This window comes from Pelobates fuscus, chromosome 1 (genome assembly GCF_036172605.1).
Source record: "Pelobates fuscus isolate aPelFus1 chromosome 1, aPelFus1.pri, whole genome shotgun sequence".
Lineage (NCBI taxonomy): Eukaryota > Metazoa > Chordata > Amphibia > Anura > Pelobatidae > Pelobates > Pelobates fuscus.
Genome location: NC_086317.1, coordinates 24849675 through 24864957, shown reverse-complemented (window position 1 = coordinate 24864957; position 15283 = coordinate 24849675). Strand labels below are relative to the sequence as shown.

The 15283-nt window shown below is 41.3% G+C and overlaps 1 protein-coding gene across 1 annotated transcript; it reads left to right on the top strand.

Moving 5' to 3' along the window:
• Positions 1 to 4179: 4179 nt before the first annotated feature.
• On the top strand, positions 4180 to 12227 carry LOC134586625 (B- and T-lymphocyte attenuator-like). Its single transcript, XM_063442272.1, has 5 exons — positions 4180 to 4360; positions 5253 to 5582; positions 7689 to 7829; positions 9318 to 9358; positions 11963 to 12227. The coding sequence occupies exons 1-5, from the start codon at positions 4273 to 4275 to the stop codon at positions 12152 to 12154; spliced, it is 792 nt and encodes a 263-aa protein (XP_063298342.1). The 5' UTR covers positions 4180 to 4272; the 3' UTR covers positions 12155 to 12227.
• Positions 12228 to 15283: the final 3056 nt, after the last annotated feature.

The following is a 15283-nucleotide window of genomic DNA, read 5'->3' as shown; positions in this document are numbered from 1 at the left end:
CTAATATACATAAGCTCATTGACATAAAAATACAAGCTCACTCACTAGCAGACACACACACACACATGCAAGCAAGCAAACTCACTAGCAGGCACACACACACACAGCTTAATGTAGTGGTTCTGGTGTCTATAGCCTGTCCCTGCAGGCTTTTGAATGTAAACACTGACTTTTCAGAGAAAAGGCAGTGTTTACATTGCTTCCTAGTGACACCTCTAGTGACAGACACTCAGACGGTCACTAGAGGCGCTTCCTGTGTCAGTGCGGATTGGCTGAGATCATCAAGCTTGATCATCTCAGTCATAGAGGCAGAGACCAGCATGACGTTGGAAAAAAAAAAGTGAGTAAAACACTATTTTAACAAACACACACAGATACTACGACTGACACACACACACACCATGACAGACATACACACACCATGACACAGACAGACACACACACACACACCATGATACAGACACACAGTGACACAGAGACACACACACACAGCATGACACAGACACACACAGCATGACACAGACACAGACACAGCATGACACACACACACAGACACAGCATGACACAGAAACACACACAGCGTGAGACAGGCATGACACAGACACAGCATGACACACACACACACACAGCATGACACAGAAACACACACAGCATGACACAGACAGACACACTCCCACTGACATACATACTTGTTGCTACCTGTGTGGGTGGGTGGGCAGACTGATAGGTGCCCCTCCCCTTCTGTGCCCTCTTTTGCCCCCTGTGTGCTTTTTAGCCCCTTCCCCTCCTGTGCCCTTATGTAGCACCCTCCCTTCCTGTGCCCTCTTTAGCCCCCTCCTGTGCCCTCTTTAGCCACCTCCCTTCCTGTGCCCTCTTTAGCCCCATCCCGTGCCCTCTTTAGCCCCCCTTCCGACTTGTACCCTCTTCAGCCCCTTTTGTGCTCATCTTTTGGCCCCTCTCCCCTTCCTGTGACCTCTTAGCCCCTCCCCTCCTGTGCCCTTTGTTACCCCCCTCCCCTTCCTGTGACCTCTTAGCCCCCTCCCCTCCTGTGCCATTTGTTACCCCCCCTCCCCTTCATGTGACCTCTTAGCCCCCTCCCCTCCTGTGCCCTTTGTTACCCCCCCTCCCCTCCTGTGCCCTTTGTTACCCCCCCTCCCCTCCTGTGCCCTTTGTTACCCCCCACCCTCCCCTTCCTGTGATCTCTTAGCCCCCTCCCCTCCTGTGCCCTTTGTTACCCCCCCTCCCCTCCCGTGCTCTTTGTTACCCCCCTCCCCTCCTGTGCTCTTTGTTACCCCCCACCCTCCCCTTCCTGTGCCCTTTGTTACCCCCCTCCCCTCCTGTGCTCTTTGTTACCCCCCTCCCCTCCTGTGCTCTTTGTTACCCCCCACCCTCCCCTTCCTGTGCTCACCTTCCAGGTTCCAGCCCAGCCAGCCTTCCTGAAGCTCTTCTTGCGGCCGCAGGGGAAGCTCTTCTGGCGGCCGCTGGGGGAGCAGGCTGTTCTGTCTCTGCTCCCCCTCCCTCGCGTGCAGCTTAATGAGACCGGGGCCGGAATATGACGTCATATTCCGGTGCCGGTCTCTTTCTAGCGGGAGGGGGAGCAGAGACAGAACAGCCTGCTCCCCCAGTGGCCGCCAGAAGAGCTTCCCCTGCGGCCGCAAGGAGAGCTTCCCCTGCGGCCACCATCCAAGCTCTCCATGTGGCCGCAGGACATCCACATGTCTCCCCGGCCCCAGGTGCCGACGGCCCACCGGGAAATTTCCCGGTATCCCGGTGGGCCAGTCCGGCCCTGGGCAGGTTCGTCTGTACGTTGCTACTCAGACAACCAAGTAACTTGTCACATTATAAACAGGCCGATCCAAATCACTGACTATTATGAGATTCTTGAGGAAACTCACTTGGCTGGCTGCATGTCATAATTTTCTCTTGTTTTGTATTCATGTTCCAGGTGTATGTAACACTGCTGCTGACAATTTGTCTCGCTTTAATTTCCAGGCTTTTCGTCAAATACTCCCGTCAGCCGCACTCACAGCCACGAACACCCCACTATTCCACCATCTAGTAATGGACTAGATGCTATTATGCAACATAGCAGAACATTGTCCCAATTAGCACTGTCTACTAATACCCGGGAAACTTACGATAGAGCTTTCATTTGATTTAAAGATTCCTTTCTGAACACAACATCTTACAACCTTTCATCGTGACATCCTGGTTGGGCTTTGCTTCTTTTTGCCACCTCAAACTCAAACTATCATACAACACAATCAAACCATATCTGACAGGCATCCAACATCACATGCTAACTTTACAACCAGACAAATGAAGTGTCCTCCTACCAATTAAGAACATCCTTAGGGGTATTCAGAGATCCGAACCCCCACGTACGGCCCAGAGGCTACCCATAGATTTCCATATTTTTAAAGACTTATACAATTCACTAGATTTAAACCCTTTGCCAACAACACAAACCTCATCGTTAAAACCGCCATATACGTAGCCTTGTTTATGGTTTCTTGAGACCAAGAGAATTTACCGCCATCAGCACAACACAGTCCACTCACATCCTACTTCATTCACACTTAACAAAACACATGGACTATTATATCTTGACTCTGCCTCACTCCAAAACCAGTCAACATGCACTTTCAGTAGAGGTTAAGTACTATCCTACTCACAACAGGTGGAGCCCCGTCAAACTACTGGGCTCATATACCCAGCATAACAACGAACCACCATCTCAACCACTTTCAGTCTACAAGGTTCGGTTCTCACTACCACCACCTTTATGACACACGTCAGGTCTTTACTTACACAGCTGGGCCTCAAATCAGCTATTAACTATTCGGGCCACTCCTTCATGTTATCAAGTCACTAGGGCGCTGGAAATCATCGGCTTACTCTAGATACATACCTAACCCGGTACAAGAAGTAAGAAATGCCTTTCAAGACATGTCTGGTTAAAGTATGTATATTGCTGGTATGTAATAAATTTGATTTTCTACTTTTGCCCTCTTTATTTACAGGCCTACCTCATCGTCGGTTCCGGCACACCACAACCGACTTGCTCTTTTAATACCATCCTACACTTATCAGTGTTTGTATCTTCTGTAATATCATGAGCCCTTAACACAAATATATATATATATATATATATATGTGTGTGTATATATATATATGAAACATGGGGGGATGGTTGCACTCACCTAAACATGCTTAAATGGGGTGCTGCTGGGGGCCATATTATACAATAAACAATACACAAGATCCAGCGCACTCTCCTATCTACTAAACAGCAACTTCAATGTTGACAGATTTTATTAGTTTGTAAAAGTTTTTTTTAAAAACACCTAATCTAGGCAAAAAAAAATGGGGATTTAGTTACATTATATGATCATACATTGCATAAGCCTGCCACAACGTCAATGTACCCCATCTTTGGCAGGTCCTACTCTCACAGTCTAATGTCTGCTCTTATGAGATTAACCACTTACTTGGGAAAATATCCCATCTGAGGCTCTCTGCAGTACAAGGCTAAATAGGGACATATATTTAGCATTACACTGATTGGCCCATTTTTGCACCTTTTTTGGTGCATACATCTCTGCGGTCCAGGATGTATTTTAGTTTTTGGTGGTTCAGCCAAAAAATGTTTTTGCTGTGTCCAAGTCAACTGCATATACATTCACACACATGAAGTCAGACATGACACACCAAACACATAAATGCACACATTTACAGTATACAGTGAGTACACCTAAATTCATGGTCAGTACACACATGCATGCATCCACATATATAAACATTTGAATCATTTATTTTTTTAAATAATTCCGTGTCTCAAAGTGGGGCTGTCCCTCCACAATAGAGATTTTGTAAAGTTAAACAAAAATAGACTGGTTGAAAAACAAATATCTAAGATTTGCTTCTTGGCAGTGAGTAAGTGGGGTAATAGAAGACAATTTTCTTGTTAGACCTAAGATGTCTGCCCGATCTTGCGAGTGCCACTATGTCCTACTTTGCAATTGGAAGAGAAGTTCAAGGTAGCAAAAAAAGCAGGTTTCTTTTAATAACTGTCCTACACTTTGTTACATGTACTGTGAAAGCAGAAGTGGTCTTCAAATCCACTGACATGCACATACAGTAAGAGTACAGAATTTTGAAAGAGAAAGCCTGTTAATGCTGCTTTGCGTGCCATCATTCACAGTAATTTTACTCCGTTAATAGTTGTATCATTTTATTGACAAAGCAACAAAAGCAGGGCGAGCGGTGACAATGGAGAACTTTATTCGGGTCAAGTGGAGAACGTGTGCAGTGCTGATTACAGTCTCAGGTATCAACCTGTTCATCAATCATGTGACTGGTAAGCACAATTATAAAGTAAACCAAGACTAGCCTAGTTACAGTATCAGTATCAGCAATTAGATTGTGTAAGCTTTCTGAAGACACACAAACAAAATAAATATTACAAATCAAAGGGCAATGGTTATTGGCAATGATGTCACACGTAGGAACACAGTAGCTGTATTTTGAACATCCGACCATCCATCCATCAGTCCAGTAAAGATAGTTAGCAGTCAAGGCAATATGTCTTGAAGAGCCATCCGTGTTTTTTTATGAATTGTAAATGATCAGCCATGCTTTATTTTAATTCGATGATTTCTGTGTTTGTGGACAGGCGTTAATCAGGAGAACATCTATTGTATGTTCTGTGGACTGCATCATGAAAACATTTTTCTTGCAATAATTCTAGCTGAAGGTGTTGTTGTTGTCCGATGGTGGGTTAATCTACTCATGATGAAGAGATACTATGGTGGTAGATTTACAGGTTGCTTGAGTATAGTGAGTTAGTGAGAGCATATTATCTAGAACTCCAAGGCGTTTGACCTAAGTGCATGACCTGCAGGTTTTGCAAGTTGTTTTTAGATACACCTGCACGTCTTCATTGGTGCTATATCTACTAAACAGTGATATATTTTTTGGACAGTGGAGTGGAGCATCCCTTTAATTGGGGAGACAGTCACTGTTGTGTCTGATCACATGCTGCTCAATGCACAATTTCGAAAGTTTTAACAAGCAGATATTTTGCAGAAGCTACCAGCTTATTAGAGCTTGATTAAACATAAGGCTGCATAGACTACCACCTTGGGCCTCGGCTCAGACAGATACGTGTAATAAAATAAAATAATAAACTATAGAGAAATTTGTGAATTCAATTAATTATTCAGTTGTTTTGGTTTCTACTATTTTCACAGGAAACAAGTCTTGTACAAGCAATATAGACATTCCGAGTAACAAGGAATACAATACATCTATAGGACACCCCCTCGCCTTAAGGTGTCCAGTCCATTTCTGCCCTGGGGAAGCCCCCAATGTGACTTGGTGCAAGTTCGAAGGATACAGATGTCAGCCTATAGATACAGACTCCAGGATCTCTTATGAATGGACAGAACTGACTCAACTTTATGGGATTTATCTTTTGCACTTTATATCAGTTAATGAAAATGACAACGGATACTATCAATGTTCTGTGAATCACCAAAATCCACAATCAGAGGGCAAAATGCTGAAAGTTAATATGTTGAGTAAGTTACAAAGAGTCTGCCATCACACAGTTTGTGATCGTTAAAGGAGTTTAACAGTAGCTTTATGCTCACTATTTACCAAACGGCTCTTGTTCTGGAGTTTTGTACACAACATGCTTTATTGGATTTCTGCATGCAACTTGCTGTGGTTCTTTGGTTCAGTACAAATACACATTACTACTTGGGAACAGATTAAAGGAGCATAGAGAATTGAGACAGGAAAGATGACTTAAAATTGGGTAAATTCACTGGGTGAGCAATAGCAGGAAAATGAAAATAACTGGAAAAGCTTGGCAGAGATAAAGTACTTTGGGAGAAGAGAAGAGGGATAATGTAACAGAAAGAAGGATGGGGTCTGAGGTGGTTGAACCCACCCTAATCTTTTCCTAATTTCTGAGTGGTTAGTACATAGATATCTATGAGTGTACTATAAGTGCAAAGTTTAGACTTTCCAAGTACGCACTAGCCATTGGTGAGTGGAAGGTCATCCCTACAAGTAGAAAATTCAGCCCTAGCAGGTGAGCCAAGGATCCCCGATCCGGCAGTGAGGTCCTTAGCATACTTGCTGCTGCTAACTAACAGTGGCTGCATGCTTGAGGTGTGTCGTTATCTTGAGGGACATTAAACAAAAGAGTGGGTATATGGCTGTTTAACCTTTGTAGAGATTTTAGAAATCTGGCCATCAGCAACCAGGCCAAACACAGAGGCTCAAAAATGTAAGCTACGAACTGCATTTCTTTTATTAGAGTAACACTCCTAATAGAAAGAAAATCACATTTAACTACTTAGTAGCTATCCCCCTAATAAAAGAAACATGCATATTTTATTGTGCATTTTTTTCCCATTGGGGGTATATCTAAAAACAGATTGAAAAAGATGCAGATCTCTTGTCTACTGCCTTTGCGAGCCTTCCCTTTCTTACTCAGGACAGATTCGTCCAATCAGAGACTTCCCAATGCAGCTCAATGAGAAGTCTTTGCAAGTCAGGTGCTCTGGGCAATTGCTGCCTCTTGAGTTTAGCTCTACTGAGCTAAACAAACCAGGAAGTAACCAGACCTCTTGTCTGTTTCACAATTTTGGGTGGGGGGGTGTAACAAGGTTAATATTTAGAAATGCCAATCTCTAATAAAATCTGCATTTTTTTGCAAAATATAAAAAGAGGACAATCTCTTCAGCAACTTAAAGTGCCTTAAGTGTTTTTCGTGTCCCTTTAAACAATGACCATTTTATTGTGCCACAACACAAAAAAATACAGCATTTAGACCCAATATATGTTCATATGAATAGTAACTGGAAAGTGTAAGCGATATGTTTAAGATCAAGTGATAAGCTGAACGTTAAAGTGACAATAACCAAATGTAAAATAATATTGATTACCAGCAAATACATATAAAGTATAAACGACAATACAGAACAACTGAATGACAGACAGACAAGATGATAGATTTATACAGGGGAGAGATCATGAGTATGTGTCTCTCCTTCTCATATACGTAGGAGATGAAAAAAGCTTTAATCTGAGCAAAGTATGTAATATAGTGAACCTTAAATTAACACTGTAATTTAACTTTAAATAGTTTTTACAAAATGTAAAAGTCCTATGCCATTACCCAGGTCTAGAAGCTACTTGCCACTACAGACACTTAACTTGGACAGGATAATAGCTCGCCCAACCACGCAACCCCCAAATGACTCATCCAACAATTTGTAGCTGGTTGGTACATATTACCGTATGTTACACATTGCAGGATATTTGTTGCGGCTTCCTGGGTGGTCCATATGTTTAGTTTGATTAAGGTAATGGCGATATATTTACATGCAACATGACTAGTACAATGTATAAATAAAATATTAATGACTTAGTATTCATGAAACGTATTAATTGTATCACTAATTATGTCTCTCATATGCTGGGTGGGCTGCAGGCAGAATAGAGAGAGAGAGAGTGAGTCACTTTATCTATCTCCTCCCAGTCTATCTCCCAGAATGCCAGTAAAAACAAAATATGTAGGTGGTACTAAAATAAATAGCCTAATAGATATTCAGCCCTATTCATTGTTTGTTAAATAAATATATTTCCCAAATAATTTTTTATCTTGTTTTCAGGCAGACCTCATGAGGATAACTCATCTGGTGACCACGGGAACGTCAGCAAGTCCTGGACGACGTACGTTTTTATTGGTCTCCGGTTCCTGTTGGTCATTATGGCTTACTCATTGTTATTTGTATATATTCGTAGACTCAAAGGTAGAATATTATTCGAAACTCTCTATAACTTACTCAAAGAACCTCTGTCATCACTAAAATGTAGGAATTGCAAGTTATGTTGTTATGTAATCTATTCTTAATGCTGGTAAAACTACTGCAGGACTCCTGTTAAGAGAACACTCCAAGCACCATAACCACTATAGTGCACTATAGATGAGCTTCCATTAGATATCCTGAAGTGCCAGGCACAGTTCAGATCTGAGAGCCACTGGCTAGAAAGGAGAAAGGGTGCAGTGTCTGGCAGGTAAGAAGTCAGGCTGTTCTAAATAGTTTGACTACTTAAATTGTGGGTACTAGGGAACTTCTGGCACCATAACCACTATAGCATGCTGTAGTGGTTATGGTACTAGTAGTGTTCCTTTAATGCTTTGGACGCATCTACTGTAAGGGAAGTAAAAACGTTCAGAAAAGTGACAGCTCTTTAAATCAGTAAATGACAAGCACTATGATTATTTAGAAAGTCACTAGGGTAATATAATAATGTCCTATTCTCAATTCTCCAATAAACGTATATCCCATATGTACAACATGAAACTTATAGACAAATAAAACCACTGCAGTGGTTATGGTGCAAATATGTCTTGTTGCCCTCATAGTGTAAGTACTCAAACTATTTGAGAATGGTTTGACAACTTACCTGGGTTCTGCCAGGTGCCCAAAACCGCTCTTTAGATGGAGGCATCCGGTAATAAGCTATGAAGCAGTGCAGGACTGCGCTCAATGGCTGGGAGTGATTAACTAAGCACTCTCAGCCAATGAGCTGGACCTACACCACTGGTATACAGGAATTTTTGTTGATAAATAAATAAAAGTTTTTCTACACAGACTGTGATCATGTAGAATAATACTAGTTGGGCTTTGAATTTAAGTATATATCCATACAAATAGGTAAATGCATTCATTTTAAAACAATAATACTATCTATTTTTAAACGAATTCTTCTGAATGATATCCCTGTGCTTGTGACATTGAATACATGTTTATTAACGTTCACGTAAAAACTTAAATGTAAAACAGGAAACGCTACGTAAGTTGCTCCGTACAAAACAATCAGTCTGGTCATAATACTTGTTCTGATGTGTTTTTCCAAAAAACAGGGGTGTTATCAATCTAAAACCTGTGTTATTTAAAAAAAAAAAACAACATTTTTCATTTTGATTTCTTTTATTTGTAAACTGCAGATCCAGCTTGTTTTAGTCAGAAAACTAACATGAGATATGGTCTGTTCTGTAATGAGGGATACTCTGTTTCTTTACAAATTGTTACTTTAAATACGCTTTGCATCAGTAACAAAACGGGCGACGTGCGCCTGCATTGCAAATAAAATAAAAAGAGTTTTGTATAAAGTTTATAAATGTTAGTAGTGATTGATTATTTCCTGGAGTAAGTTAGAAAAAAAAAATCATCAGTTTTAAAAAAGAACCAAAAATCAAATGATTTGAATAAATATATTATTTTGTCTTTTAGAAAGCCATCGGGTACAGCAGAAGACCGCCATAAAGAACAGGGTAGAATCATTTTATATGTTTGGCACCTACCTGCGATGAATGTGTTACCGTCTTCAACCCTTCGCTATCATTGCTGTATCTTCTGAATCATTTAGTTTCATTAATGGGATCAAACAAAGGCTCACAAGAAATGTCACAAATACCGGTTTCCTCAGTGGTTTCAGGGCCCAGGGTTGCAGCAGCGACCAGATCCGGCACTCCAGGGGTCCCAGCCACCCTGTGTACCCATGCGACCTGCATAACTTCAGAGTCTGTGCAGAGCCGCACCGGCCCAGGACACGTGGTCGCTGTACGAATGGCAGGAGGGTATACAGCACTGTATGTAGCGAGGCCGAGTGGACGGTGATCTGACAAGAAGTGCTCACTGAAGGATAAGACATGGAGGGGCTGAGGAGGGGAATGAGACACATGGGGGGGATGAGGCACATGGATGAGCTGGGGGAGGAATGAGGCACCTGGAGGGACTGAAGGGCATGAGACACATGGAGGAGCTGGGGGAGAGAATGAGACACATGGATGGGCCGGGGGGCGGTGAGATACATGGAGGGCCTGTGGGGGGGGGGGGGAGTGGGGGGGGTGTAAGACACATGGGGAGCCGCAGGCCAACTTTTGCACCGTGACCGAGTGGTTTCTAGTTACGTCTCTGGTCTAATTACATTCATTAAGATGAGACTTGGCATAATGATATCAGCAATTATTATTTATTATTATTATTATTGCCATTTATATAGCGCCAACAGATTCCGTAGCGCTTTACAATATTATGAGAGGGGGATTTAACTATAAATAGGACAATTACAAAGTACTTACGGGAACAATAGGTTGAAGAGGACCCTACTCAATTGAGCTACATTCTATAGGAGGTATCTTCCAGAGATGATACCTCTGCTCAGAAGATTCTGCAGGACTTGGTTGCTTGGGAGTGCTGGGTGTTAATGCTGTTTTAAGGGGCCCAGTCTGAAATATAAGGTCTGAGGTTAGAAAAAAAAACACACACTATTATGGGTGGGGAGACATGGGGCTATTGAGGTAATTAATTAGAGATGAAAAACTAAAGGAGAGAACATTTAGGATAAACAGATATGAAGGATCAGATAAGTGAACGTCATAAACCATGCACATAAATTTACAAGATTATCAGTTAGAGTAATAACACTAGCTAAACAAACAATTAACAAAGAGTCTTAGAGAATGAACATAAAATGACATGATCATACCAACTTTAAAAAAACCAAAAACAGAAGATCAGGATGGGACATATAGTTATCAATTAGGTAGTGATAGCATAGGGAGGGAGATGGAATAGAAACAATGTTAAGATAAGAGTTTAAGGAAACAGTAATGCAGGAATTCTTGAGTAGATCTTCCAGAGATGATACCTCTGCTCAGAAGATTCTGCAGGACGTGTTTGCTTGGGAGTGCTGGGTGTTAATGCTGTTTTAAGGGGCCCAGTCTCTGCTCAAAAGATTCTGCAGGACTTGGTTGCTTGGGAGTGCTGGGTGTTAAATGATTTACCATAACCGAGATCCTCTGAAGGACCCCTTTCTGTTAGTATGAAGTCTTGAGAAAAAGTGGTCACAATAAAGGACATCGCTAAAACTCAAAAAAAGATTGAAATAAATTAGCCCATTTGTATTATTTCTTTAGAACTGAAGTACATAACTGTACATTTAAATATTCCAAATTAACAGGACCGGATTAATATAGGGACTGATGGAGCTGCAGCTTCTGGCCCATGGAAATGGAATAGGCCCATTGATTAAAAAATGTATACATATATATATATATATATTTTTTACACTACTCTTCACATGCTCTTGCTTAAGACGGATGTAGGGGAACAAAACTGGTGTGGATTGGCTGAAAATGAAATTAGATAAGATCAAGCTGACTTTATGCACTATGCGAATGCTCTTGCTGCTTCAGTCTCTCTAACACTGTGGCATGTTCCTTTTCTTCTACACTCACTACTAGTAAGAAGGTTAGGAGAGGAGTGGACCAGCGAGTGCTAGGGACAGTCCTTAGTAAGCATAGTGCTAGCGCATCATTAGACGCATTAATGCCAAGCTCAGGGTGCTGTCTGCACAGTATGTCCTTGGTTGGTCATCCTGCATGATTGGCAGGCAGCCTCACGTGCATTCACACCAGGCTGACCATCTATTTCTCCGTGCTGACACTCCCCCTTTTGGGGCATGTTTGTCCCTTTGGGTGGTTCTGGTTACATGATTCACATCAGTGGTCCACTCTTTTATTCCACCCTCCGAAATTCTGCTTCACCGGACACTGCTGTTAGGGGGTATGGATTTATTTGAAGTTACTTCATCAAAGTGAGAGATTAGCATAAGATATGTATTTTCTGATAGCTATATCCTGTGAGTTTCCCTCCAGCATCTCCCCCACCAGATACATGATGCTTGAGAGGTATAACTGCTTTAGTGTTTTCCTGTCAATAAGATTCTGTAATTAAGCCTATCATAATTGTCAGGACCAGGCCCAGTGGGCTCTTAATCCGGCCATGAATATAGCATTTTAATAATATATTGCATTGTAAACACATCATTTATAAGTGTATGCATTTGGTAAATGAATTACTTTCTCTTGCAGGTTAGATATATAACTGCTCATAAATCGTCACACAAGAAGAGACCAGCAAAGGTTCGAGTTGGTGCTGTCCCTCAACGCAATATAGAAGATGACCCACCTACAGAGTCATTCGAAATGATTTGCGAAGATTCTGCCTCTTGCGATGATGAATGTACAAACAGCCGTTTAACGCAGGAGCAAGAATGTGTCTAGAGACAAGAGCATTAGAGCAAGTATTCTAGAACCCAAGAACATCCTTCTAAGCATGAGCATATGTATAACACCAGTACAGGAAATGAAAGAAGTATTTACATTGCTATGGGCGGGGGGAGGGGGGGGTGAAAGCTTGAACCTGGTGGGGTTTTATTCTGATTTTCAACATTAATTACTGTTTCTGTATTTCTGCAATAAATATGGTAACCATTGAGTTTAGTTTTGTGGTGACTCTTTGCGATTTTGTGGATAGAGACATTTTCAGTATTTGCACTGTAATAATTCCCTTTGCAAAACACGTTTATTGCCTGTGGATTGTAAGAGTCTGTAATTCTGAGCTGCAATTCCCACAATTAAATAGTCCATATCTATGTTTCAGTGCTGCAAAGTATGTTAGAGCTCGCTATATAAATGGTAATTATAGTAATACTAATAACAAAGGTCACGGCGGCTGACATGCTGTCATACTACGATATATTTCTTATGCAATAAAGCACAAAGAAAAAAAATGGCCGCTACATTGTTACAACTAACCTACCTAAATCAGAGGCCAGCACTGTCATAGGCAATAAGGCAGCAAGAGGCAGCAATTAATGCTGTAAGCTAAATTAGTCCCCATTTATCATGAATCTCTTACTAGATAGCACATTATATCCACTTAATTAGCAGAAAACAATATAGCAAGTTAATGATGGGCCACTAGCAGATATATTTCCATGAGACTGACTATTCACCAAGATAATTCACCTATCAAAAAAGGTTCCACATTAAAAAGAAATCAGGTGAATAGTAAAAAGAGGAGGGGGGAAGAGATTGCATGTCAACCAACAATATGAGTGAGAGTGACTTCCTTGATGAGGTCCTGCAAAGATTGCAGGACTGATGTTCAGCATCTCCACTCTCTGCATTGATATGCTGAACACTCCACGTAGAAATACAATGAGTCATTGAGGAAATATTAACTGGCACTGCGATTGCCACACATGCTGTGTAAGTGGAAGCATTGGATTGGCTTAGATCATCGGTATTGATCATTTCAGCCAGCAGAGACAGGAAAAACATGGTGAGAAAATACATTCTGGGGGTCTGCATCAGAATAGGTAGGCTAACACAAATATAAGATTGCATTCCTAATGCTCGAGTGCTCACGTTTGAGTGAGCTGCCCAAAACCAGGGGTTCTTGAAGCACCCAATGCATTGCTAATATGAAAGTGGAACCTTTTTCACTTTCCAATACCAGTATGAATTTAACACACTGCACTGACACTGACATTAGTGCATGTAAGCTGACGGGCTCAGATTATCACTGCCATTCAAATGCAAACCAGGGGACAGTGTCAGGGGCATGCTGGCAATATAAGCACTACAAAACGGGTTGGGGCATGCTTTAATATTGCCCATTTAATACACTGCTAAGTGGCGTATGGTTAAATAGCAAAGGGGTTAAATGGATTTGTAAACTACAACCAATTAAAACAAAATACAAAAAAAAAAAGACATACAGATGCAAATTCAAAATCATCTGCGATATTTTCTTAGAATATATTTGCTGGCCACAATTTTTACCCAGAGTGTGTAAACATTGAATGATGTATTATAATTATTATTATTTTTTACATTCTTTATTTTTTGCAGTTCCAATGAATACAAACACATTTACTATGCCAAACCAGCATTGACAATCTCTGCAGCAGCATACATGGTGATACATTGGCATGGTATATTGAGAAATGTCACTATTTTATGAAAATAAAAATACAAATAAATTGAACAGAATAGGTAATTTGTCTAGACAGAGATTGAATCAAACGCTTGTTAGTAGTGTAGGCTATACAGACTAGCATTAAACTAGTAGTATTGCTAAAACATTCAATATAACAGAAAAATTTATTTAAATAAAAAACAAAAATATTAAACAAGCTAGGTAAACATGTCTATGCTGAATAAAAGCAATACTCTTAGGCACATAGAATCACATTAGGGTATGAAAACCAGTCTACAGACTAGAGAATTAAGGTTGAAGGTTGAGAGAAGAATTAACTCAGGCGTTGGCCCTGAAAGCTAATTCAGTCAACTCCTATAAGTGTCAGTGCTACTACTCTTCCAGGTAAAACATTGCACTGGGATAGGGTACCCTCCAGTCCCAGGCCTGTGTATACCACAGACTCAGATACTTCTGGAGTCTGAGAGCGGTTTGCAACCAACTCAAGTGGTTAGCAGCAGCAGCATGTAATAATCCAGAGGGGACCGGGATATCACCCACTGGTCTAAAGGAGGGAACGGGGATATCCCCCACTGGTCTAAAGGAGGGGACCGGGATATCCCCCACTGGTCTAAAGGAGGGGAGTAGGAGTGCAGCAGGTCTGAGCCATGAGCTAAAGAGTGAGTAGATCGGCCACCTCTCCCAAACTCCGCTCCCTGTAGGCCGCATCAGGTTTGCCCTGGCACTTGGTAATGTAAATTCCAAGGTTTGCCCTGGCACTTGGTAATGTAAATTCCCTGGAAAGATTTCCAACTGCCGGCAATCCCCGACCTGAAATATGCATTTTGGTCGATGTGGAATTCTAATGGTTGGGCAGGGCGAGGATTGGAGTGACAACCTGGCAGTCCTGGGTGGCTCGGTCTGCTCTGGCTTTTCTAATATGGTTGATTTCTTCTGTAGTCCATTTATTTCCAGTTGTGACACTATTTTTTAAAATTTATATTTTATTTTTATAATAGTATCGCTATATAATTAATCGCTATCTAATACACACAAAGACAACACACACTGCATCCACTATACAAACACACACTCTGCATTCACTATACACACACACACTACATCCACTACACAGACACACATTATGCCTTCACACACACTACATCCACTAAACAAACACACTCTGCATTTACTATACTCACTGCATCTATTACACACAAACACTACACACACACTGCATTTACTATACATACACTTCATAAACACACACTCTGCATGCACTACACAAACACACACTCTGAATTCACTACACACATACTGGGTCCGCTACACAAACACACATTCTGCCTTCACTGCACACACTGCATCTGCTACACAAACACATGCTCAACATTCACTATACACAATGTATCTAATACACACAAACA